The sequence below is a fragment of the Patella vulgata genome, chromosome 3, assembly GCF_932274485.2.
Source record: "Patella vulgata chromosome 3, xgPatVulg1.2, whole genome shotgun sequence".
Classification (NCBI taxonomy): domain Eukaryota; kingdom Metazoa; phylum Mollusca; class Gastropoda; family Patellidae; genus Patella; species Patella vulgata.
In genome coordinates, this window is record NC_065881.2 from 63,495,589 (window position 1) to 63,520,456 (window position 24,868).

Genomic DNA, 24,868 nt, shown 5'->3' on the forward strand with positions numbered 1-24,868 from the left:
TAGAGAAAAGCATTCAGCCCAACGGAAATTTGAGGGGGGGGGGGGGGGGGTTGGAGCCGGGCAAAGAAGACATAATTAACATTGAAGTCAATGGGGAAATTAATGGTGGTCTGCATCCATTTAATTTTGAGAGTTATCCCCCTTACTCCACATTACTGATAAAGTTTCACCGTATGAAACATTTTATCTGTTCTTACAAAATGGCAATGACATGGTGCAGAAGAAAGAGTTTATGGTCAAAATCAAGAAATTTTACCAGAATTGTCCTTGATACAAATTCACCAGTAGGTCGATTACAGACCGTCGTATTCAAGCAGGCAAGGATACATTGTTATTCTTCAAGTTCAAGAACAACTACAACAAAGCAACCAAACCAAAGAGATTATTGCATCGATCTTGTCAGGTAGGCTACTGGTATAATTTAAAGAAGCTAAGTCTCTAACTGAATATCATCAAAAATCTTCGACATTGAAAACACGAATTATTTGTCAGTTTAAAGGAGCTAAATCGCTAATATTTGGGACCTAGAAATTGACACATATGGGTCGCAACGCATATAATAATGTAATGTGAATGTATATAAACTGATTTACATTCAACCGTTTCTGTTTTTACTGTAATTTCTAATCAGTTATGTTCGTCGAAATACAACAGAAGTCTCAACTGAATGGCAATCTTTAGCGTCTGGTTATTCCAGTCTACACCGATGATATTTATTGCGCATGCTCTCCAGATAAGAATATAGCATCACCATTTGAAATGACTTGTGGAATATGTCTAGCCGCGTTCTTTGAGTCCTTTGTTCCAAATGGCGCTGAAACGCATTATGGTACACGATTCGTGTACCAATGGTAAAATGTTTATTTTGTCTTGAATATTGGATATCAGAAGTCCATCTTTTCCCTGTAAGATCACAAGACCAATGTTGATTTGAATTGACAAATAATTCGTGTTTTCAATGTCGAAGATTATTGATGATATTGAGTTAGAGACTTAGCTACTTTAAATCAACATTGAAGTTGTGATCTTACCAGGAAAAGATTGGATTCTGATATCCAATATTCAAGACAAAATAAACATTTTGTCTTTGGTAGCACTTGGTACACGAATCATGTACCATAATGCGTTTCAGTGCCATTTGGAACAAAGGACTCAAAGAACGATGCTAGACATATTTCACAAGTCATGTCAAATGGTGACGCTATATTCTTATCTGGAGAGTTTGATTGTAATTCTACGAGTCGTAATAAGGAACGAAGAAATCATGTGTGAAGACGGGGGCATCTTGTTTCATTCTTTAAAACAGGCGATAGTATATTTCAGCACAGGTTAGGAACGAAAAAGGGTGGGTGCCAAATCAACCAAATTCAGAAATTGGGAGGGCACTTCCCTAAAGGTAAGCTCGGTTAATTTTTAAATTCTACATGATCATAGTTACGTCACTCCAAAACCATGTGAGATTTCAGAGCAAATATGATATAATATCGCCAAAAATATGAATCTGCAGACAAACAGGTGACTCCCAAAGGTTTTGCTACCGGTATCACATAGGCCTAAAGGAATTATTGTTGAGACAGGGTACTACGCTCTGTATTGATTGCGCTATAACTTAGTTTTTACTCGTAGCGCGTTGCTAAAAAGTTTGTGTTTTCCAGTAAGGTACAACAAGAATACTGGTAGCTTGGTCTTCTTGTAACTCCTATAGAAGTAGACAATTTGGAAATGCATAGAGTATAAGATCTGTCCAGAGAAGAGTAAAGGCATTCACCGTACTAGATTCTGGATCACACATATATGATACATACATATATGGTTTAAACTGATAATTCAATCTGTACGTGAAAAGATCCATATATTATCAGGGTTAACATCTAGACCCTTCATTGATTTTTGAAAAAGGGTTTTCTTAACATTCACTCAGTACTGCCGTTAACCAAATATTATGTTCTTTAAAAAGCCATATTTAACGAGTTAAATAAGTAACATTTATCAGAATGACTGGTTCCCATATGTGTGATAGAGGAAATGGCAGTATTATTATCAATGAATAATTTAATTTACTATTTACTATTCTGGGAACAAAACTCTTCAATGCCAAATAAACAGCATGTGTTTCTAGGTAATTGATGTGTTCCTTCCGTTCAGTCACCACCTATCAGATATCACCCTCTGATGACATCACAACAGGTTGATACGTTACATAACATGCATTGAAGATCAAAGGAAATAACATCCCAAGGTGTGTAATTGCCGTTACTACACTAGGATCTGGGAGAGTTGTTATATTACCGGCTTCTTGGTTGAAGTGAGGGATAAGCCAATGAAACAGTCTGTTAGAGCAAACCACTAGATACGCCAACGCTGATTGATTAATCAATGTCTGAGGTCATAGGTCAAAAGCTGCTTGTACGATTCCTGACACGACCTTTGAGTACAACTTTAGATTTTAAGCAGCCTGCTTGAAACTTCTCTGCTTTCTCTAAGGGTCTAATTTTTAATTGCCCACAGAAGTCTTCAAATTTTCTTACCAAGTTGTGATCAAAATTTAAACGAGAAACTATTTCTGACGAGGTTGGTTTTGTTTGTAGCTGTTCTTCTGTCGATATTTGTTTCGAGGGCGGCAGTCTAAAAAATGAACAGTGTGATTATTATACCTCTTGCTGTAATTAGATGAAGAATTGTCATAATAGTCTCTACAACTTGTGGTTGCTGACATTTTTGCCCGAGTTTGCCCAGATCTCCCCATTAACTGTGGGAACAAACAGGTTAGGGCAATTCTCAGGATATTTCTCCAATGTTTTCTTCAATATATCATCAGTCACTCTTTCAGCAAACCGACTATTTACCGAAGAGGCTAATTTAGATGACAGTTTTGGTCTTGCCTTTTCAGAACCAAGAAATTCTTTATTAATTATTGTATCTAACAATGTATCTGCTTCCTTGTCCACTACAGGTACAGTACACAATAGAGGATTGTCTGCTTCTATGAAATTCATAAGAACCAGTAATACTAAGAGAACAACTGGTATCTGATGTCTAACTTGAACTGGTGTGACGAAGGACCTTTCTTCTCTTTGGAGAAGGTGATCTATGAGCAGAGACTCTAGGAATCGGCTTAAGAGATTCCATATGTGGATGTTTTCTGATTCTTCTACTTCTAGATGATCTTAAGTTCGTCTCTTTTATTTCAGAATGAGACCAGCGGTGACAGCCAGATTTGTTAGCTAATTTGCATATAGCCTGTCCCATAATCTCAAGATGCTGCGACATCAGATTCATAGTATCTTGATAATAACACACCAGGTTGTTTAGTTTGTTTTCCAAGTGTGTCACTGGAAAAAGGGGTACCCCCACTAGGTATTTCATCTTCAACATGTGGCCAAGAAGTTCACGCTTCTAATGAAACTGTGCCAAACCAATAGATGGGGAAGAGCAGTGTAACCAAATAATTTTTCTAAAGAAGACCAGGTCAAGAGAGTCTGGCTGATTATCTAAATAGTAACCGTATTTTAATTTTGGATGCTGCTGTCTATGGCAATGCTTTTTTTTTTACAAACTCAGTTTTTAGGCATGTCAATGGCTGATCAACAAACGACTGCTCACATATTTTACGGAATATAACTGATAAGAAATTACAATAAAATTTTTAAAAATTGAATTTAAATCAGTTTATCTACATTCATATTACATTAATATGTGCCTTTCAACCAATTTTTATTATGTTTTAAAGTTTCAAAAGAGTAGAGCTATAATCTATATTCAGTTTTATTCTTTTTCAGAAAACATGACTATGAAAATTATCTCAGTAATTTACTAATGCCAGGTTTATCTCAGAGAGGTGCCTTTGCTATAAGAGCATTTAATGTTGAATTAGCTCTAGTAAGTTGATATTGCCTCTATTATATTATTTATTGCATTAAGTTAAATTATTCAAGTGGGATTCTTGGTGAACAAGATCATACATGGAATGATAGACAATTGATAGTACCATTTGCCGACAAATACTTTTTTAGGAGATCAGTTAGTAAAATATTGAAAACTGTATTCAAATTTGGGTATTCGTGCTTTTGAGATATGATTTAATCAGATGCTTGTTTTTTTATTTATTTTTCAGATCCAGGATATTGTATCCGAAAAACAAATTGGTATTATGAGACTAAAATTTTGGCGAGACAATATAGACAGGATATACCAGGTAGATATTACTGTAAAACTGTTTTATTAAACTAATAAATATTTACATAAATAAAAAGGCACAAAGTTTGAATCCATTAATGGTCAAGACTATCTTGGGGTTCTCAAATTGTTCATGAAGCATGTGATGCTATTAAATTTATTTTAGTTACAATGAAATACGCATTTTTTCCTTTGTGTTCTTGATAATCTTTGATTAGACGTTTTTAAACCCATATATTTTCTTTATTAGGGTTCACCACCTAATACTCCAGTTGCTTTAGAACTTTATGGGGTAAGTAGGTATTTTGAATTTTTTCTTTAATTATGATGTGCAATAAAACCAAAGTTGCAGCAGCAAAGAGACATGTTTGTTAATAGCGAGTACATTATTCTGAATTCTTGGTTAAACATACATTTTGTGAGATAAGATAAAGAGCTGGCAGTTCTCACTATAATAGTTAAAAACTAGATAATGTAGAGGGAATTTGCTGAAAATTTCAGTCAAATTGATCCACTCTGAACCGAGAATTTAGCGATTGATTTTTAGGCCTAGCCTCGATTATCATTACTATAGTCGGTACGATAAAAAACATCCATTTTTTGATTTAATCATCAATGAGCATTAAGCAGCAGATCCGATTCCAATCCAGTAAATATTTATTTAAGGCTTGGTATATATATAAATATTGTGGTGTAATGGTCTAGATATTTGGAGATATTTATTTATGGTGGTTGTCTTACACATGGTAATAACACAATCCAAATAAATGTACACTTTTTAAATCCATACCAATTAAAGATACATTATGTAAGATTTAGATAAAGAGCTGGCCGTTCTTGCCATAATAGTTCAAAAATAGATACGGCTTAATGAATATATTGAAAATTTCATTTATATTAGTTTATTCTAAGCCAAGTTATCACTGTTTGTACTTTTGATAAGATGTGTGCATTGATTGTTCAATATCATAACCACGGTACTGGTATATTCAAGACTTAGACTAGCTCCTCCATTTTCATAGGTCCACATTCATAATGGATAATAGGGTTGTACCTATTTACATTTTGTCTGTAAATGATATACCGGTTGCAGTTATTAACAGATTTTGACCCAGTTTGGCATGATCCATCATAGGGTTGTACCTATTAATATTGGTATATTGCTCTTGTTTGTTTGTCATCTACAGGCTGCAGTTCTTAGCAGATCCTTTTGACACTTTGCATAGTTATTCCTTATACCTTAAGGATCACCCCAATTGTTTTTGGTGCATGCCTAACCCCAAGGGGCAGAGCCACACCCATTTTCTTTTTGTGTGTGTCACCTACAGGCAACGGTTCTTAATGAATTGTCTGAAAACTTTTCATACTTATTCCTAATACCCTAAGGATGACCTCTTTTATATTCGGTGCATGCCCAACCCCCTGGGACAGGGGGTGTCTGTGTCTGTGTATCGCCTAACAGATTCTTTTAAAACTTTGCATACCTATCACTTATACCCTAAGGATGATCCCTATTGTATTTGGTGAATGCCCGATCCCAAGGGACAAGCCACACCCACTTTTCTTAATGGATCGTCTTGGAATTTGGTATATTTATTCCTTACAGCCTAAAGACGCCAACTATTGATTTTAGTGCATGTGCCGACCCAAGGGGCAGAGCCAAGCCCAATTTTGGTGTTTATCATAATAATAATATACTGACCACAATTCTGAATGGATCAGCTTGGACTTGGCATATGTATTCCTTATAGCCTAATGGCGGCAACTATTGATTTGGTGCCTGTCACGACCCCCAGGATCCTGTATTAAATAATGACTTCAATTGATTTACAGCAGTCTTTTAATCTTTTTCAGGCAACTCAGCACTTAAAATTATCCAAGAAATGGTTAGCTAATATGGTTGATGCAAGGGTAAAATATTTTAAGTATTTGTGGGGCTGGAAGTGCACTCATAGTGAATGAGAATTTTAGATTAATTTAAATATAAAAAATAAACACATGTAGTAACTATTCTACATGTCCACAATCTTTTATTGTTTTTTTTTTTAAAGAAATAAAATGTAAAACATACATATTAATGTAACAAAACCTTTCAAATATACTTCACATTTATTAATCACTGATAAATTGAAAAATACATTGCTCTTTTTCTTAAATTATGATGTACATTGATTCTCAACTGTTTAATTATTATCATATGAATATAATCATTACCTGTTTTCTTTTTTCATCTGTCTCATGCTCGTTGAGGCGAATCGTTACATAATAATTCAATTAGTAAATGAAACTAATTAAGATATAATAATATATTTGATGTGTTAGATAGTTTGAACAAATGGAAGATAAATCTTATACGAGTATAAAACACATAGAAGAATTTGCTGAAAAAGGTGTCTGCCCTATGAACTATCTTCTCTTACAATGTTTAGGTATGGTATATTTACTATAGTATGATATATAAGGATATTAATTAACATTTTAAAGAGGTATTTTTATTCTCACCAAGAACTTAAATGTGATTAATTTTGAATAACGTTAAGTTCATACCACCATAAGTATCTTTCACGACAATCCACACAAAAATTTGTATACCAAAAACCGTTTAAAGATTTTCCATACAATCTAACCTGAACATCCACCATGTATTGTTAAGGCCATATAAAAAAAAATATATTCTGGTTCTCAGGTAATCCCATGTCACTTTAACAGGGCGCCGTGACTTGTTTTTATATCAAAAGATAAAAACAGTCTCATCATTTACCGCATCTAAATCTTTAAAAAGAAATCTGAATGAATCCATAGGCTCATTATCAGAAGTACACAACTTAACCCTGATAAATATTACAGACATCATAAAGAACACTGGATAATCATACATTACTTTAAACAACATGATGAGATAAATGTTGTGCCTTGAAACATGATGTTTATGAGAAGTCATTTAGACAATTAGCTATCCTTTGACAAAATAAAAATACAAAAATAAAAACCTTACTCCCACATCAGATTTTTGGTAAGGACTGTCTGAGAACCAGAATATTTTGTTTATATGGCCTACATATAGTCAAATCAGGTCAAATCAAAAAATTTATTTTTTGCCAACCCTGGTAGACATCCAAAGCTCTAATAACTTTTTTAATGTGAATTTCACCCAGGATATTGAATGATGTCTAAATAAATGGAAAGTAACCTCTTCATAAATATAACCTGTTCTGGCAAAGTCTTTACTTCATTTGACCAAAGCTTTTTATCCATGTCATCACAGTACCTTTTTACAGGAAAAAGAAATTTAAAGGGATATAATAATGTTTTTGTATCATTAACTAGGCTTTTATAAACATCAATCTAGATTTATATTTTCGTTCCAGGTGTTGAGAATATACATGCTGACCATGCAGCTAGTCATATAGGTAAAGCCCAGAGTATAGTCACTTTATTGAGGGCTGCCCCATTTCATGCTGGTAAAAAGAAAGTTTATCTACCAATGGATTTATTAATAAAGGTAATTCAGTATTATAATTTAATACAAATATTTACAAATGTGTACACTCTACAGGTAAACTTCAGAAGATATGGGGGGGTTGGATGGCCGAATGGTTAGCACGCGCGCGCTGTATCATACGGTCTGTCATTGAGTCAACTGGCAGGGTTTCGATTCCCCGGTTGTACGTGACAAGGAGTAGGGTCGCCTGTCCAACCTTGTTGCTTTTCTCCGGGTCCTCCGGTTTCCTCCCACTGCTAAAGACCCCTACGCGCAAGCGAATGATTAAAATAAAATTGATCCATGTGTTAGTCCCGAAATGACCTAGTATGTATCAAGTGGACGTTAAACCCCATTTCTCTCTCTCTCTCTCTCTCAAAAGATATGTTTTATTTTTGGTCTTTTGGTCTAGAAACAAAATGACCAAGTAGATTGAATAAAATCACTAGTTCATTGTACATTTAGCAATGTAATAATAAGTCAGCTATCTTTTTCATACAAGTCAGACTTTAGGCTCTTTTTGTGGCAGATTGACGGTCGTCTACTTATAGTTTAGACTAACAAAAACACAAAATAGCTATATTGGGGTTACTTTTAATTCTAAAACTTAAAATCATGTTAATAATGTATATAAAGGTTGCTATTTTCATCTTTTCAAATATTTCAAAGTTAAGGACAAATCTAAGCATGGCTGTTGTAAAAAAAACCCTGGTTCACACTATGATTACATCAAGATCAGAAAATTGCAATTCACGTTTAATTGACCTGTGACAACACATCCTGGACAAGCTTCAAATGTTCCAAATTCCGCAGCACATCTTGTGACACTAGCGAGGGATTGGGTGACCAAATTTGATTTGATTCCAATCCCTGATTGTACGTTACAAGGAGTAGGTTTGCCTTTTCTCTGCGTCCTCCAGTTTCCGCCCACAGCTAAAAACCCCTACGTGCAGTCGTGCAAGCAAATTATTGAAATAAAATTGAACCATATGTTAGTCCTGAAATAACTAGTTTGTCTTGAACACAGAGAATTATGATCGCTTTACCCTGATATTGCATCAGCTCCATTGGTTACCTATTCACTACAGTACTCAATTTAAAACCCTGCTTCTGGCTTAAAAATGTGTAAATCATTTGGCAGCTGGCACCCATTATATAATTTAATTGTTTCAGTGGCATTTAGTAATTGAACTGGAGGTCATAATTCTATGGAATACAATTGCTGTTTATTACTGAGCACTTTTATCAAGCAATATTTAGTAGAACTTGAAATTAAATTCAGCTAACCTCAGGCACCAAATCTCAAGCCTTTGACCATTTGGCCGATGTACTATTTTTCTGGTTTCATTTTGTCTGTTTATGTTATTGTATCTTAATGTTGTTGTATCTATTTATTACATACATATTTTTTGACTGTATTTTATCATTATTTTATATGGACCTTATGGCTTATGGCCTTCTATGTATTTCATTATTGTATATTTTATTGTGTTCATGTAATTGTGTATGTTTATATTTTAATGAACAGGTATTTGGAACTGTTTGATAATTGTAAAGCACATCTGAGCATTTCTTGGTGAAAGATTGAACTATACAAAATTATTGAAATAAAAGTGTGTCGTTAAATTAATGCTATAGCTTGGGTTATTCACAATTTTCACCTAATTTCATGTTTTAAATTTACCTGTGTTTTATTTTAGAATAAAGTATCTCAAGAAAGTGTAATTCGTGGTAAAACTGACCAGCCTATTAAAGATGTTGTATATGAAACTGCTAGTATAGCTCATCATCATTTAAAACATGTAAGTTTAGAATAATCTTGAATATGAAATCTATAATATTGTCAGTAAGTTCAGAAAGGCACTTGAATATGGAATCAACAATGTCAACTGGGAGTCAAAAACACATAATATCATGTTTTCAGGAGAGGCAAAAAACTGTAAAATTTCATTATAAATTTTAATTATACAACAAGCATCGGCAGGCACAATCTAATTGGCATGTCGGATAAAACTATAAGTTGTGTTTCTGCTAAAGCGTGATATCTTGCCTAGTTTCAGACTTACGAGGTTTTGAGTTATGATTTTCAAGTAGGTATTGAGCTATAAGGTTTTACCTAATGCCGAACTATATACATACAAGGTTTTGGGGAGCCGCGGTGGCCCATTGAGTAAGGCGCAGGATCGACAACCAGGGGGACAGGGTTTTATCCCGGTGTTGACCGAGAAAGAACCACAGGGTTTTCAAGCATATTTTCTCCTTTCAGTGGAACACAACGAAGTTCCTGGAAAGGATTTGTCTAGTCTTTTGGATGGGATGAAAAACCAGTATCGTGTACACGTTGGCCTGACGAGGGACAACGTCTATTCGTTCTGATAGATGGGACGATTAACCGAGGTCCTGAGTACACATTGGCGTGCACGTTAGAGAACCCTTAACAATTAGAATTTGATATAAGAGTAGGTCGTAACACTGTTGTGCGCCCGTCTTCATTAGTCAGGTTGGTGCAGAACAACGGTATGATGCTAGACCCCATTTTGTTCATTCATATAAGCTTTTGCTCTCTGGTGTGTAAGGATAGGTAGCAGAATTAAAACATCTTTATTTCATTCAGAAAAAATGGTACATCAACCAAATATTATTATGGTCTAATGTGAGGTACATGGTTTTGCACACATCAGTTCTAACCAATCGAAATACAAGATTTTGTTCATGTGACTTTTACACCAAATTTTATTGGCATAGATGTACAAGTATTTAGAGACAGTAGGTATCATGACGGGAATAGTCGATTTTGGCAAAAACATGACAATCGCAAAAAAACAAGTTACACACGGTTTTGACTCCAGATCGACGCTAGGTATCTCTCCTTGTTTAGTTGACATGAAAACAAGAGTACCTTGCTGACAAGAAAAAACACAATTTTGTTTGAAATACTATACTATAAATTATAATGTTTGGTGTGTGGACCATCCTTTGTTAAACATCAATTATTCTCTATGCATAAACTTAGAGTGAAACTTGAACACTTCATAAAATAGAAAAAGAAAATTGAATGATAAAATTTCATTGTTATTGTAGGCAAGATCTTTTAAATCTGATGTTCCTAAAGAGGCTTGTGTAGCTTTTCTATCTACAGTAAGTATTTCTATATTGTTAACAAAACTATCAAAATAAATGATGGCAGTGACTATTTGCCACATGTGGTTAGCAAGAATTTCAAAATACAGACCACAATTATCAACCGATATCCATGAAACTTACAGAATATGATAACATTAATAATATCTCAGAGTAGGCAAAATTTCGACCACTTCCGGTTAGCGGTTTTCGAGATATCAGGTTACCACACATTTCATGTGGCACGGCTACAGACCACAATTATCAACCGATTTCCATGAAACTTACAGAATATGATAACATTAATCATATCTCAGAGTAGCCAAAATTTCGACCACTTCCGGTTAGCAGTTTCGGAGATATCAGGTTACCACACATTTCATGTGGCTCGGCTACAGACTACAATTATCAACCGATTTCCATGAAACTTACAGAATAAGACAACATTAATAATATATCTCAGAGTAGCCAAAATTTTGACCACTTCCGATTAGCGGTTCTCGGTGGCATGGCTACAGAACGCAATTACCAACCGATTTCAATGAAACTAGCAGATTATAATGACATTAATAATATCTCAGAGTAGCCAAAATTTCGACCACTTCCGGTTAGCGGTTTTTGAGATATCAGGTTACCACACATTTCATGTGGCACGGCTACAGACCACAATTATCAACCGATTTCAATGAAACTTGCAGATTATAATGACTTTAATAATATCTCAGAGTGGCCAAAATGTTGACCACTTCTGGTTAGTGGTTTCCGAGATATCAGGTTACCACACATTACATGTGGCACGGCTACAGAACGCAATTACCAACCGATTTCAATGAAACTTGCAGATTATAATGACATTAATAATATCTCAGAGTAGCCAAAATTTCGACCACTTCCGGTTAGCGGTTTTCGAGATATCAGGTTACCACACATTTCATGTGGCACGGCTACAGACCACAATTATCAACCGATTTCAATGAAACTTGCAGATTATAATTACTCTAATTATATCTCAGAGTGGCCGAAATTTCGACCACTTCCGGTTAGCGGTTTCCGAGATATCAGGTTACCACACATTTCATGTGGTACGGCTACAGACCACAATTATCGACCGATTTCAATGAAATTTGCAGATTATAATTACTTTAATAATATCTCAGTGTAGCCAAAATTTCGGCCACTTCCAGGTAGCGGTTTCCGAGAGATCAGTTTACCACAAATTTCATGTGGACGGCTACAGACTGCAAATACCAACCGATTTCAATGAAACTTGCAGATTATATTAATATTAGTAATATCTCAGAGTAGCCAAAATTTCGACCACTTCCGGTTAGCGGTTTTCAAGATATCAGGTTACCACACATTTCATGTGGCACGGCTACAGACCGCAATTATCAACCGATTTCAATGAAACTTGCAGATTATAATTACTTTAATAATATCTCAGAGTAGCCAAAATTTCATGTGGCACGGCTACAGAACGCAATTACCAACCGATTTTAATGAAACTTGCAGATGAAATGTGTGGTAACCTGATATCTTGGAAACCGCTAACCAGAAGTGGTCGAAATTTTGCCTACTCTGAGATATTATTAATGTTATCATATTCTGTAAGTTTCATGGAAATCGGTTGATAATTGTGGTCTGTAGCCGTGCCACATGAAATGTGTGGTAACCTGATATCTCGGAAACCGCTAACCGGAGGTGTTCGAAATTTTGGCTACTCTGAGATATTATTAATTTTATCATATTCTGTAAGTTTCATGGAAATCGGTTGATAATTATGTTCTGTAGTAGTGCCACATGAAATGTGTGGTAACCTGATATCTCGGAAACCGCTAACCGGAAGTGGTTGAAATTTTGGCTACTCTTGAGATATTATTAATGATATCATATTCTGTAAGTTTCATGGATATCAATTGATAATTGTGGTCTGTAGCTGTGCCACATGAAATGTGTGGTAACCTGATATCTCCGAAACCGCTAACTGGAAGTGGTCGAAATTTTACCTACTCTGAGATATTATTTATGTTATCGTTATCTGTAAGTTTCATTGAAATCGGTGGATAATTGCGGTACGGAGACTTGCCACATGTGGCAAATAGTCTCCGGGTTGTCTTACCACATGTGGCATATAGCCCCAGCCATAAATGATTACACAGATTTATATTGTACTTTAAAAAACTAGATGGTACTCCATTAATAATTCTTAAAAGTTTGGAAAAGAAAGGTCTTTATGTCAAACATATGTGGGAAAAATACGGCACTGATTGCACTAATATTAGAGCTTAGCTAGTTTTTATGGCAGTTTCAAATGGCAGAAAATGTTGTTGCCTTCTCAGTCCTGAATGTCTTATGTACCGAGTTGTTAATACAATTTATTTAAGTTAATATTTAATTACACTTTGTTATTGATGGGACTGTTAGATTCAATATTTCAGACTTGTTAATTTTGAAAGGCACAGTTACTTATATTTTGTGATCAATAATATTAGTAAAAATTATAAACTATATTTCAGGTATCTTGTGAGTGGTATTTAAAACAATTACAAACAGCTGACTTTAATATATTTGACTCAAGACTTCAAAGAAGAAACAACCTATTACCTCTTAGGCTATGGTTACAAAAGAGGAAAAAGACATATTAGTAACCTCATAATAAATTAATTAAAAAAAATCAATAAAATTGGAAGGAAAAAGAAATTGTTTAATAAAAAAATTGTGAATATACATATTTATATTGATACTACTACATAAGCATTTATATCAATTTGGATTTCTGTGTTTGTGTGTCACTGTGTCATTGTATAGTTTGTGTCTAGTCATAGGCGTATGAGCCGGGTTGGGGGGGGGGGGCAGCTGCCTCCTAACTTTCGGGCAGACGGGTAAAGTGAAAACAAAAATTATTATTTAATTGAATACCACAAATTTGTACTGAATTGACTCTGGACCCACTGTGCTTTGTGCATCAATTATTATTTGTGAATGCTGCTGCAACAGTCCGATTGGATGGTTGGAATTCAGGTTGGCATAGAGTGGGATTTCAGTTGTAAAATGATTGGAAACTTCGAAGTTGCTTAACTCACGGGCTAGATTAGCAGAAAACGCATTTGTGGCGGTTATACTTTCAAAATGGATTGGTTGATGGATTGGTTGTTTGGGATTCAGGTCGGCCACCTAAGGTATAGGCTATATTGGACCACATTGAAGTTGCTGTATTCACGGGCTGGAATAGCAGGAAAACGCGTTTGCAGCAGTCAAATTTTCAAAATTTTCTCCCGACTGTCCCGTCTCCGTTGACTGTAAACGATTGATTGATTGAATGAAATTCGAGTCAGTCACCTAACTTAGGCTATATTAGACCACTTGATTTGCTGTCTTCCCGGGCTTTGGGGTGGGGGGTGGGTGCTGATGGTAAACTCTGTCTGTAACTCGTGGTTTTTTCGGGCTTTTCAGGATTTGCCCCCGTAACATACATCGAGCTGGTACGCCTAAGTGTCTAGTATAAAGGTTATTTTGCTGATACTATGCTAAAAAAGTGAGTATCGCCTGTGATATAGGTGGAAATGGTTATCTTGCTGATACTATGCTGAAATAGTGAGTGTATTATCACCTGTGGTGATATAGGTGAAATGGCTAAAACATGGTCAGTCGATCATTAAATTTTTGTACTGACAGGTTTATTACCGAATACTACAAAATACTACCTCATTGTGATTAAAAACTGACAGATAACATAAATTATTTCAATACGAATAGTTTTTTGCTGGAATTAGCAAAATTGTAGTTGGGTAAACTGGGATGTCTTATTTCTAGCAGGCCTATCTAGTCGAGCATCTGAAACACTAACCCAATATTACCAAAACAAAATCCAAATGCTATAAGATACAACCACACACTACCCTATTATTATTCAAAACTGACAGAAATTTTCAGTTATTTCTATATCAATGAGCTAATTCTTGTACTAAAGTTTCAAGTGGTCTTTTTGATATTAAATTATATTTCTTTATTAGGCCTACTATATTTGGGCATTTGAAAAATTTGAATCACACATTTTTATTAACAAATATATTAAACATACATTATGCAAGAGCTAAATCTGCCTTGTGCAGGTCTTTCTTTAGGCATGAAATGTTATATAAACTAGTAATTAGACATTTATTAACAAAACAAGACCATAATCGACTCTCGATGGCATCAGATACTCGAGATTTTAACTAGATTGAAACGGTTCGCCATTTAAAAATTTAATTTAAAAATGGGAAAGTGAGGTTAAGTCCCAATTATACCAGTGCTCTGATTACCACTGTGCACACATCTTGTCAAAACTACAATGATAACTTGGCTGAGAATGAAGTAATTTGAATGAAATTTTCAATATTTTCTTGTTTTATCATCTATTTTTGAATTATTATAGCAAGAATGACCAACTCTTTATTAAACTCTTAACTAATGTATCTTTAATAAACTATAAAACATACTTATGAGATTTTATTGTTTGGATGGGTGGGTGCACTCTTTTTATTTTGCAAACTGAAATTAAAGCTGTCTGAAGCTAAATTTGCCTATGCAGATATTTCTCTCGGCATTAAATGTTATATAAATTATTAACAGGACAAGATCATAATCAACTCTTGATGCCATCGGATAGGCCTACTCAAGATTTTAACCAGATTAGAATGGTTCGACTATTTAATGATTTAATTTAACAAGAGCATCGCTACTGATGCAATATACGTCCACATTCCTGTTTTGATTGATATATGGTACTTTTTAAAATGAAGAGAATGAAATATGAAATGGCTGTAATATGTTAAGAGGCAAAGAAGGCTAGGCGTTAGGTTTGTTTTGCCAAATTTACAGACAAAATATTAACAAAACAGTGGGTGTGACACTGCCCCAGGGGGTTTGGGCATGCACCAAAATAAATAGTTGCTGTCTTTACGGTATTAGGAATAAATATGAAAAATTCCAAGATGATCCATTCGGAATTTCAGCCTGTAGACGATAAATACATAAATTGGGCATATGGCGCTGCCCCTGGGGGTTGGATATGGAACAATATAAATAGGTGCCACCCTGTTATTGAAATGATTAATATGCTAAATTTGAACAAAATCTGTTAAATTGCAACCTGTAGAGTATTTACCAATAAAAACTAACGATTGTTATACATAATAGTTGTCGGAAAAACAATTGAATAGTTTCATGGCTTGAACTTTGACCCCGAATATCTCGAAAATGCCCCAACGGCGGACTGATGACCACTCGGCATCGTATTCTATGTGGACGTATAAAAATGGGGAAGAGAGACTAAGCCTCGAAACCAGTATTGTGGTTACGATAATACACAATCAATATATAGATCTTGTCAAAACTACAAACAGTGACAACTTGACTCATAATAAAGTAATTTGAATGAAATTTTGAGTATATTCATTTTGCATTATCTATTTTTGAACTATACTATTCAAAAAAAGTAGGGGATATTTGATTTTGGGGGCATAATACTAAAATATGCAAATGACTACGAAAAAAGTCACTATAGAACCTAACAGAAGAAACATTTCCAGTTACATGTGACGCCCAAACGCACCAATAGCTACCGCATGGAATGCAGGTGATGCTTGGGATCATCATGGGGGTCCAACCCAAGATTTGCACGACTCTGACTTTGAATGTTACAGTCATTGTGGCATTGAATTCCAGGGTGGAAACATCAGTTTAATTGTTTTAGTGACCAGAAAACAAATTTTGATATGCGTAGGCTTACCCAAAATGAAAGGTTACGTGCCCTTGGCATGCTACAGATTGGCACAACACAGGCGGTTGTGGCGCGGACGATGAATGTTTCTCAGTCTGTCATAAGCAGGCTATGGTCCAGATACCGTGATACACAATCTGTACAGGACAGACCACGCTCAGGTCGACCAAGGGCGACAACTCAAGCCCAGGATCGATTTATCCGTACCTTGGCCTTGAGAAATCGTGTCATCACAGCAAATCAGATCAGCGCTCGTCTTCGAACAGACACTGGTGTGAGAGTGAGTGGCCAGACGATTCGGAATCAACTGCATAGGGGTCACCTTCGCGCCTGACGTCCTCGCGTGATCCCTTGTTTGAGAGATCATCACATTCAGGCAAGACGTCGTTGGTGTAGGGATCGTCAACACTGGGATAATCGACGCTGGAGCAATGTGATGTTTTCAGATGAGTCAAGGTTCACTGTTGATTTTTTGGACAGACGTAGGAGGGTGTGGCGTCGTCGAAACGAGCGCTTCCAAGACGTTAACGTCATCAGACATGATCGATTTGGGGGTGGTTCTGTTATGGTGTGGGGAGGCATCACTGTTGCTGGAAGAACGGCTTTACATGTTGTTGCAGGGCGTGTTACAGGCCAGTACTACCGGGACAACATCTTGGCAGTCCATGTTGTGCCGTTCGCACGACGTCATGGCCGCCGTTTCATCTTCCAGGATGACAACGCAAGATGTCACAGGGCCAGGATCGTTACAGGTTACCTCCAACAACAGAACATCACCACATTACCTTGGCCAGCACTGAGTCCCGACCTCTCCCCCATCGAGCATGTCTGGGACATGCTTGGACAGAGGTTACGTCAACGTCAACAACGTCCTGCCAATGTCCAAGAACTTGCTGCTGCGTTGCAACAGGAATGGGACAATCTGGACCAAAATGACCTTAGACGTCTCATTAGGAGTATGCCACGTCGGATCAATGCTTGTTTGGCAAACAGAGGAGGATTTACCCGTTACTGACTTGGTTGTGATGCTGTGGTAACTTTGCTGTTTGACCCCGGGTATCATTTTACCCTTATAATGGTCAGTCTGTGCCTTACTTAGTCTAACAATCATTTGGAATAAATCGATGAATGTGAACTTCATTTCATTTTGTCATTTGTTTCTTCGTCAGTTTCATTAGGTGACTTTAATAACACTTAAAAATCAAATATCCCCTACTTTTTTTGAATAGTATATTATATCAAGAATGCACTCTAAATCTTACATCATGATGTTGACATAGAAGACTAGGTGACTTAAATGGGGTTTAATGTCCTATACTTTTCTGCACCAACCGAGCTAGTGAAGATTGGTTCCAGTGAAGCCACTGATGGTCTTTTGACTGTTGCCAGTGTTGAATCTGGATCAAATAATTCTGTGAGATTAGCTGTAATGCAGAAATGGTTGAATTTACAAAAAGATGTGGATGGTGTGAAGATTTTGCAATATTCGGCAACCTCTGCAGATGATATAAGTATAAGAATATGGTCAATAAATTTATCTGAAACTTTGAACAATTTTATAATATTTCATAATAAAAATAACGAGTGACAAAATGGGGTTATAATTTTTGGGTGTTTTGATATTCGAGACTGAAATAGTTAATGTTAATGGGAGGGAACTGTGGTCAAAACGGAAATAGAACTACCATGGCAATAACAATATGGCCGCCAATTGTTTTTCTGTTGAATAGAATTAACGATAATTGCTGTAATTTGGAAAAGCGGAGAAGGTAATAATCAAATTCAAAATTTGAATAAATAAAATAATAGATGAATTCTTACTCTATGAGATAAAATTCAAGAAAACGATAAAATCATTTGAATGCCACGCGATTTGTGTGAAATTAATTTAATGACACAAAATATTCCCCATCAAATATCAGTAGGGCCTAATAAGGTTAAGCCCAACGATGCTCTTCATTTTCAGACCTTGCTTAATTATTAGGAGAGAGGTCATATAGATCTAGGCCCTGTTCCTCAATTTCTGAATAAAATATTGTTTAAAAAAACCTCTCAAAAACCTTGCTTTAAAGGGCGTACAATAACAATGTTACAATGATAGGATGACCCGTGCACTTTACAGAAAGTTGGTCTCGACACGGCTAAATGTGCACGCTTCAGTTGCGTGTCTCGAACTGATTTCTGACTACCCCGCACTCGCTTTGAGTCGATAAATAGCCATGGCACGTGCAATTCTCTACAGATATATCAACTATTACAGCCGTAAAAAATCTATTGTTGACGATTTTGAATAGCAGTAAAATTTAGCTTCTTGGTTATTACAGCAGCTTTGGTAATTACGTTTGTTTTATTTTTTAAATTGCTTTATCATTAACTGTACCGTTAAGAGCGGCATCTTTTGGTTTAGTACAAATACTATCTCTGAATCACTTTCTTTAGCAGGAACATGATACTAGCAGTAGTTTCATTTTACTTTTACAAGTTTCTTAAAACAATTGTTGAGTTGTCTAAAGTGCTTATTTCTAAATTCAATTTCTTGTTCTAGCTTTCTGTTATGTTTCGTAAAAAAGTAGTCTTGATTATCCCGACCTGTCAATCAGACGTAGAATGGTCGATAGACTGGTTAAGCGAGACTAATTTCAAAACAAGGGCACGTAACCTATCTTTTACTCAAAAGTGTCTGGATGTTATGGACGCAACTTGGAACCAGTTTTCAGTCTATTATTTATAGATGATTAATGGTCATAGCTTATTAAGTACAACATGATCGTTTATTTAGTGACTATAATTGTGTGAAACTGATTTGAGGCTTGGCATATATATAAATATTGTGGCGTAATTGTCGAGATATTTGGAGATATTTATTTATGGTGGGTCACCCTAACAATGGCTCTATTTTTTAGAACTTTGAAATAGGCAAAAATGTTTTTTAAAAAAAGCACATATTAATGTAGTGATTTATATTCAATTTTTGAAAAAAATAATAATTTTTAATCAATGTGTTCAGTGAAATATGTGAACAGTTCAAATTGAATAGCAGTTGTTTACACCTGCTTAAAAGGCTTAGTGCATTCTAGGCTACACGTTTTTTTAAAATTATTTTTTTGTCGTTTGTGAATCAGCCGTTTCTAATTACTTCCACATTGTGTTGTAGGATATGTTTTTATGTGTTCATTACAAAATGGCACCTGAAACCATAGGGTAGGCCTACACGACTCGTGCACTGATTGTGCCTTAAATATTAGATATTAGGATCCTATAGTTTCACGGCAAGATAACAACATCAATATTCATTGAAATCGATCAATATTGAATTCTAATTCGTATTTTTAATTTCAAATATTAAAAGGAGACTGATCAGTCGTCCTGACCTAAACTTGCCACTGAATTTTAATAATAGTTTAGTAGGACTAGGACTGAGAGAGCCACCATCTACTTACCTTGGATATGTTAAAAAGTCAATGAATAGCTACAAGAACATTGGTAGACTTTTTTCTTTTGTGAAATTGACACATTCTTTTGCTGGCCAGCATTTCATGTTTATTAATATTAATATTTGAATAGTGTTGATCTTGTCTTAAATAGCATAATAATGTTTATACAATAAAAAGTAGACAGGGCTTTGAAATTGCATTAAAAGTAAAGCTCCAGTATGTTACTGGACAAGTTGATTTTGATGAAGTTATGTAGCCTATCTGGTGTTTTAAATTTAGGGAAAGAATGTAGAAAAACTATAAAGTAATTCAACAGTAGGTAAGTATAACAGGATGTGGCAGTGGTATGGTAGTTACCAATTAATGATATATTTTTAATATCAATTCGTAACTAATTATATCATTAACTCCACAACTTTATTATCTTTGTGCGTGGAGTTTTGATTTTCTTGAAATTGCATTAAAAGTAAAGCTCCAGTATGTTACTGGACAAGTTGATTTTGATGAAGTTATGTAGCCTATCTGGTGTTTTAAATTTAGGGAAAGAATGTAGAAAAACTATAAAGTAATTCAACAGTAGGTAAGTATAACAGGATGTGGCAGTGGTATGGTAGTTACCAATTAATGATATATTTTTAATATCAATTCGTAACTAATTATATCATTAACTCCACAACTTTATTATCTTTGTGCGTGGAGTTTTGATTTTCTTGGCAACTCTACAAAAAAGTTTGCCATTATAACTAATCATAACACAAAGTATTCTTGATTCTTTTGTAAAATTAAAATTGCCTTAAGTTTCCATTAATCATGGCTCCTTATTCATTTTAATAGCTGCAGAATTTAACAAATTAAAGATGGAAGGAATACCCACTACAAAAAGAGCCACTACTGGTTCCTTAAAAAGTGAATCAGAAATTGAATTTTTAGTGAACAGAAAAAAGAATGTTATTTCTCTGAAAGCCAGATATCATTGGTCACTGTTGCGCAACTCAATTCGTATAACAGTGGATTCCATCTCAGAAACTGATTCTAAAGATGTGGTTGTTACTCATGGTATTCATCATGTACGTAAAATGAATCATCCCCACTGTGTTCAACAAGTTGCTATGATAAACACAAGACAGGTGGGTATTATTAAGTAGTATGTGTTCTGGGTGAGTTTCTTTTAAGCGTACTATCTCATCAGTGGGTGGGTAGAGCTTATGGGTGATGATCAATAAAAACAACTTTCCAGTGGTAATATCAGTGGTAATATAGAATGCAGAACTGTTTGGATGGAACTAAAAACCAAGGGTTGCATACACATTGCCTGTACATATTCCAAGTATAACTATTTCTGGTTCTGTCACCTATCAGATTCCTTAAGATTTCGAATTTGAAGAAAAGTAAGCATAACCATGACTTTAATTTTACTGTAATATATCTACATGTATGTATGTCAGAAAGTAGAATGTGTATATGCCACTTGATATTTTAATGTTGCAATCAAGATATTTATTTCTCAATGTACTTTTAATTTACAGGAATACATAACAACAGATGGAAGAGGTTTCCGAATATTTTTAGAAGATGGTAGAAGAAAAGCTAACATTATTCCTGAAGAAACTATGGACCGAGTTATATATTCTTCACAAACAGATCAATATGTTGGCTGGCAACACAAAACAGATCAATTATATGTAAGTGTGTGACCCATGGTCGCTGGCTCATGGTAGACTTTTCCAATACATTATGGGAGATTAGATAAAGAGTTGGAAGTTCTCAGTACAATAGTTAAAAACTAGACGATGTAAAGGGAATTTGCTGAAAATTTCAGTCAAATTGATCCACTCTGTACCGAGAATTGAATATTAGGCCAAGCCTCGATCATCATTACTAAAGTTGGTACGATAAAAAACATAGTCTCGATTATCCATATTTATACGCCCACATTTTCATGTTGATGTATATTGCCGTCTCCCCATCTGTCTGCCCGTCCATCCACAATTTGTTTGTGGACACTCTACAGGTCACAATTTTTGGGGAATTTAACGAAACTTAAAATATATGTTTATATCACTGTTACACTCTAATGATGGGTGAGTTCGAAAATCAGACCAAAACTGCCGGACGAAATGGCCACCCCTCGTACGCAAATAGTGTACATATGGTATATCAATGTTGTGGACCCAAAGATTTTGGTTCCTTACAATATTCGCGCATATCGGATCATAACTTCCTGAATTATGGCCATTGATTGTACGAAAAATCGTGTTTTTAGCTTGTGGTCCCTCCAGAGGTCACATTTTTTATCCGATCTAAAACAACGTTTGAATATTTCATCGTTCATGCCCTTAATTCTGGTTGAGTTCGAATTTCGTGAAAATCGGACCAAAACTGCCAGACGAAATGGCCACCCCTCGTACGCAAATAGTGTATATATGGTATATCAAAGTTGTGGACCCTCTAGAGGCCACAATTTTGATCCGATTTTGATGAAACTTGAAATACATGTTTATAACCCAAAGATAAAATCACGTTTTTAGCTTGTCCCTCTAGAGGTCACAATTTTTACCTGATTGAAAAAAAGGTTTGAATGTTTCACCGTTACTCCCTAATGACGGCTGGGTTCGAATTTAGGACCAAAACTGCTGGACAAAATGGCCGCCCCTCATATGCAAATAGTGTAAATATGTGATTTATCTAGGTTGTGGTCCCTCTAGAAGTCACAATTTTGATCCAATTTTGATGAAACTTGAATATATCTTTATAACCCAAAGATCTGAGTTCCTTTCGATATTCGTGCGTATCGAATCGTAACTTCCTGAATTATGGCCCTTGATTGTACGAAAAATCGCTTTTTGTTTAGCTTGTTCTCTATCCTTCTCTTACAAAATGTGGGCAGTGGATTTTATCTAAATTGCATAAAATCGTTTTGTGAAACGCACCCTATCTTAAGTTAGGATGACATTTTAGTTTAAGATGATTTTAAAAAGATTAACAAATAATAATTAAAAGATTTTATCCAAAACATACAAATAGTAATTACTAGAAGAATACCCGGCTTCGCTCGGGGGTCATAACCCCGAAACCAGAAGTGGTAGACTAACGCCACCTGGCCTATGTTACTCCCCGGTCCGAGCTATATCCCAAATTTCAGACTCGGGGCAGACCTAGTGTAGCCGCCAACCCCGAACAGACAGACAAACAGATAAACGACAGTCACAAATATTAGTATAGATAATTTTGAGTTTACATTATTGAAGATATTTTTACCACACAAGATTGCCAGATAGAAAGTGACTGTTTCAACCTTTTTGTATATTAATAGCCATAATATATTTCCCAAATATGTAATTTGACAGTTTGTCAGGTGTATCATACCATAATTCTATTGGAGTTTTGTAGCACAAAATAGTGGTTGAAAACAGAATTATTAGGGTAGCTGGAAATTATAACGTTAATTATAAATCCTGTTCAATCGACTCCACTGTGTATTCAGAATGATTGTCAGTTGATTTCTTTCAAAAGAATAGATATCTAACTTGCATTTGATTCCATTTGGATTAAAATTGTTTTTTGACATTGCTGATGTTGAGAGCTGTAATCAAAAATTTGTTAACTTGTATTTCCGGTATTTGAGTGTCAATAAATGAAGGCACTAATTATCTGATGCAAGCGATCTTCACGGCCAGCGCTTCTATAAAAGGCCACAAGTTATGTCATTATACAGTAATTAAAGGAACACGATATAGCTGCTACCTGAATGGATAATCTGTAAGAAATCAGATTCTCTGCTGCTCAAAACAATGCAAAGATTGACATTTATTTGTGCTTGTTTATCCACATTTTTCTGTTTAATCTAATATTAGAATTTGGCTTAAATCTGTTTATTATTTTTTTTTAAGTTAATGGAAAAAGATGAATTAGAGATCATATCACAGGTACGAACACCGGATAAAGTGTTTCTAGCTACATATAATAGTAACACAGGAGAAGTACTAACAGTTGGTCCAAACTTTATAATGGTAAGTTTAGTAGTTATCAGTAACATCATAGTAAGGGTCAATAGCACAGGGGGAAAATTCTTAATACTCATGCATGGACTCGCAAAAATCATTGAATGTTCGAAAATTTCTAATACTGGCACTACTTCCCCCCATATCATTAAAGTTACTGATCGTCATTAGTATTTTTTTTTTAATTAAATATTTAGTTTTTCATGGCTTGATTATTTAACATTTAATTAAACATGCATTATGCAAGAGCTAAATCTGCCTATTGCAGCTTAAATGTTACATAAATTATTAATTAGACAATAATTAACTTACCAAGACCATAATCAACTCTCAATGCAGTCAGATGACTCCGATATTTAGTAGATTTGAATATGTTTTGTGGTTGATGAAAGACTTTATTATCATAACAGCGGTAGTATTAATGACAGTCGAGGTTAGATAATAATTGTATCGCCAATAGCTTGGCTCAGAATGAAGTAATTTGACTGAAATTTTCAGCATATTCTCTTTTCATTATCTATTTTGTAACTATTGTAGTGAGAACTTCCAGCTCTTTATCTAATTTTACCTAATGCCGCTTTAAAAATGGGTTCTCGCGTACAAACTGGGTGATTTTATGGTATATATGGACTAAAAACATATTCAAACTATGCTTATGCTTCAAATCCTTCTCAAACATTGTAATTGCGAAGGAATGCCCTGCTATTAAAATTCGATCAAACCAGGTCATGTTTACGTCACGTCTTGGGTGTCAGTGGAGAATTCATTGCATACATAAGACGATGTTGTCTTTAATCGCTTACTATTTCTTACAAATATCGAATCCTAATTAAATCCTCGAATTATCCACTACCCGCGTCTTTTTCCGTCATTTTTATCTCAGAAAGTATTG

General features: G+C 35.1%; 2 protein-coding genes across 5 annotated transcripts in view; both read left to right on the forward strand.

Moving 5' to 3' along the window:
* Positions 1-125: 125 nt before the first annotated feature.
* Positions 126-15,235, forward strand: LOC126815012 (NADH dehydrogenase (ubiquinone) complex I, assembly factor 6). Of its 4 annotated transcripts, XM_050540523.2 has the most exons (10): positions 126-403; positions 3,780-3,879; positions 4,115-4,195; positions 4,427-4,468; positions 6,031-6,087; positions 6,503-6,605; positions 7,545-7,678; positions 9,358-9,459; positions 10,739-10,795; positions 13,294-15,235. In XM_050540523.2, the coding sequence occupies exons 1-10, from the start codon at positions 174-176 to the stop codon at positions 13,420-13,422; spliced, it is 1,035 nt and encodes a 344-aa protein (XP_050396480.1). In that variant the 5' UTR covers positions 126-173; the 3' UTR covers positions 13,423-15,235. The 4 variants fall into 4 exon arrangements, with proteins under 4 accessions (XP_050396480.1, XP_050396483.1, XP_050396482.1 ...); XM_050540526.2 differs by lacking the exons at positions 126-403; positions 3,780-3,879; positions 4,115-4,195 and having other exon boundaries at positions 6,499-6,605; XM_050540525.2 differs by lacking the exons at positions 126-403; positions 3,780-3,879; positions 4,115-4,195; positions 4,427-4,468 and having other exon boundaries at positions 4,494-6,087; positions 6,499-6,605.
* A 2,993-nt stretch (positions 15,236-18,228) lies between these two features.
* LOC126815011 (WD repeat-containing protein 97) overlaps positions 18,229-24,868 on the forward strand; it is a 43,826-nt gene continuing 37,186 nt past the window's right edge. Inside the window, exons 1-6 of the mRNA XM_056099298.1 lie at positions 18,229-18,310; positions 20,255-20,294; positions 20,516-20,555; positions 20,810-21,102; positions 21,502-21,657; positions 23,866-23,985. Coding sequence (XP_055955273.1) covers positions 20,833-21,102; positions 21,502-21,657; positions 23,866-23,985 — 546 coding nt within the window. The 5' untranslated portion in view covers positions 18,229-18,310; positions 20,255-20,294; positions 20,516-20,555; positions 20,810-20,832. The remainder of the gene's footprint in view (positions 18,311-20,254; positions 20,295-20,515; positions 20,556-20,809; positions 21,103-21,501; positions 21,658-23,865; positions 23,986-24,868) is intronic.

What these genes read in the sequence shown, in the direction of transcription:
- LOC126815012 (XM_050540523.2), top strand. Translation starts at nt 174, where the DNA reads ATGAAACATTTTATCTGTTCTTACAAAATGGCAATGACATGGTGCAGA. An exon ending in TTGCTTTAGAACTTTATGGG is followed by an intron (nt 4,469 to 6,030) that starts GTAAGTAGGTAT and finishes AATCTTTTTCAG; the next exon opens with GCAACTCAGCACTTAAAATT. An exon ending in CTCATCATCATTTAAAACAT is followed by an intron (nt 9,460 to 10,738) that starts GTAAGTTTAGAA and finishes TTGTTATTGTAG; the next exon opens with GCAAGATCTTTTAAATCTGA.